This window comes from Aplysia californica, unplaced genomic scaffold, assembly GCF_000002075.1.
Source record: "Aplysia californica isolate F4 #8 unplaced genomic scaffold, AplCal3.0 scaffold00074, whole genome shotgun sequence".
NCBI lineage: Eukaryota > Metazoa > Mollusca > Gastropoda > Aplysiida > Aplysiidae > Aplysia > Aplysia californica.
In genome coordinates, this window is record NW_004797344.1 from 674,060 (window position 1) to 676,040 (window position 1,981).

Below are 1,981 nucleotides of genomic sequence, written 5' to 3' on the forward strand. Positions count from 1 at the left end.
ATACAGTACAGTTGAACTAATTGCCACGGCCACCCCTTGTCGAGGTAAAAAGGAGCTTATCTTAGACAGGTAGGCATATATATTGGACAGTGTCAAATTTTAAAAAGTAAAATGCAGGATGGAAAGTGTTCATTTGGACAGGTGATTCTCTTGGACTGGCGGTTGTTAGAGCAGGTTTGATGGCATCTGTATAGTAGGCCTATGTGTTTTCAAATGGGTCAAGATTTTAATCTGCAATCAAGTGCTCGATTTATACACTCAAATTTATAGGAATTTTGAATGTCTTGAAAGTGCTTTAAAACACTTACTAAGGTTAAAGGACAGAGTAGCTGTGGGAATCATGCAGCTTCAGGCCAACCCTATACAAGGCAAGAGTGGATACTAACAATATTGTAATAATTATTGATTGCTTAATTTATAATTATGTTAGAGACAATTTCAACTCAAAAGTGCTCAATGCCCTTTACTGTAAAGATTACATGAAGCTTTCTCCGATTCATCATATCTGATCTCTCTCTTTCTCACTCACTTGCTTCCTCTTATCGCTGTCCCAATGCCTGCTCATAGTCACACACACACACACCAACATACACTCACACATGCACACACACACATACAATACACTCACACACACACACACACTTGTAAACATGCTTTCTCTCTTTGTCTGCTCTCTCTCTCTCCTCTGGAGCAAAATTTAGCCGGGATCTCACCTGAAAATGGAACACTTCACTTAGCCGCAAGATTTGTTTGATCAAAATGGAACAGAAATAAAATGAGAATGAAGTTTTAAAAATTATGCTAGTAAATTGTTTGAATATTACTCTAAGTAAAACAAATTTGAATTTTTTTTTCTTTTTCTTTTTGTGTTGTAGAGCTCCTTTTATGGCAGATTCCGACATTTTATGGATGTCATTGATCCATCCACTCTTCTGACATCTTCGGTGAGTACGAATGTAATTGTGATTAGAGGGATGTTGTATGTGATAGAGGGAGGAGGAGGACGATGTGGAAATGTGTGTTGGGGAAGGGAGGGTTTATTGTGAGGTAAGACTTTTGTTGATTCTTTTCAACACAGTAAAATAGTAAAAAGCAGCAAGGCAGTCCTGTTGCAGAACACAGTCTTTTTTAAACTTTTATGATTTAGATATTGTTACTGGGCTTAATATATTTTAAGCATTCTTTTAGTTGTCTTTTCAATAAAGGGTTTCAAGTCAGTCAGAGTCCAGAAAGTCAGAAAGTCAAATTTTGGGAAACTGAAAGGAAGAGGTTACAAAGATTTAAAAATAACAGCCATATTGCTGTTGCGTTGACATTTCTAGTAAATCTCATAGCTTACAAATTCTATTGATATAGATCTAGCTATTTGCACTATTTTTACCTCTGCTTGTTTTGTAATATGTATTACTTTAAATTTTAAAAATGTATTTGTGGACTGGGTTTTTAGCCCTGTCCATACATCTTGTTTTACTATCGTATCCATACGATGTGGGAAACTCTGTGCTACCACTTTCCAACGAGGAAATTTACTTGTTAATCTGATACGTACGCTTTGCATAGTAGTCTGTCAAAATGATTTTTTGAGAAATACTGAAAGTTTCAAAGAGATCTTCATGCTAGAAGTATTTTAAAAGGAAGTTGTTAGGCACGCATACACCCGCATAACACTGGATTGTTAGGGGCACGTATTTTCAAAGTCAAGGCCGTTGGGTGTTCCCAAAAATCAAGGTCTTTCGTTCGGCGTTTCGTTTCCCATTCATTTCACCAGCGTGCTTTGTCGAGCAAAGATGGATTGGGATCATCTATGATTGGGATTGAGACTCGTGAACTCGTGACTTGATCTATCTAAATTTTCTAGATCTCTGTCTTGTCGGGAAGGAGGGAGAGGGAGTGTATTTCTGAATGAAAAAAGACAGATACACAGAGGAAAAGAATGTGTGTGTGTGTGTGTGTGTGTGTGTGTCTGTGTCTGTGTGGGTGA

At 37.4% G+C, this 1,981-nt stretch overlaps 1 protein-coding gene across 1 annotated transcript in view; it reads left to right on the forward strand.

Moving 5' to 3' along the window:
- Positions 1-1,981, forward strand: part of LOC101857705 (sideroflexin-5) — a gene marked incomplete in the record, with an annotated part of 51,269 nt that overhangs the window by 8,767 nt on the left and 40,521 nt on the right. The window contains 1 exon segment of the mRNA XM_013080088.2: positions 876-944. Coding sequence (XP_012935542.1) covers positions 876-944 — 69 coding nt within the window.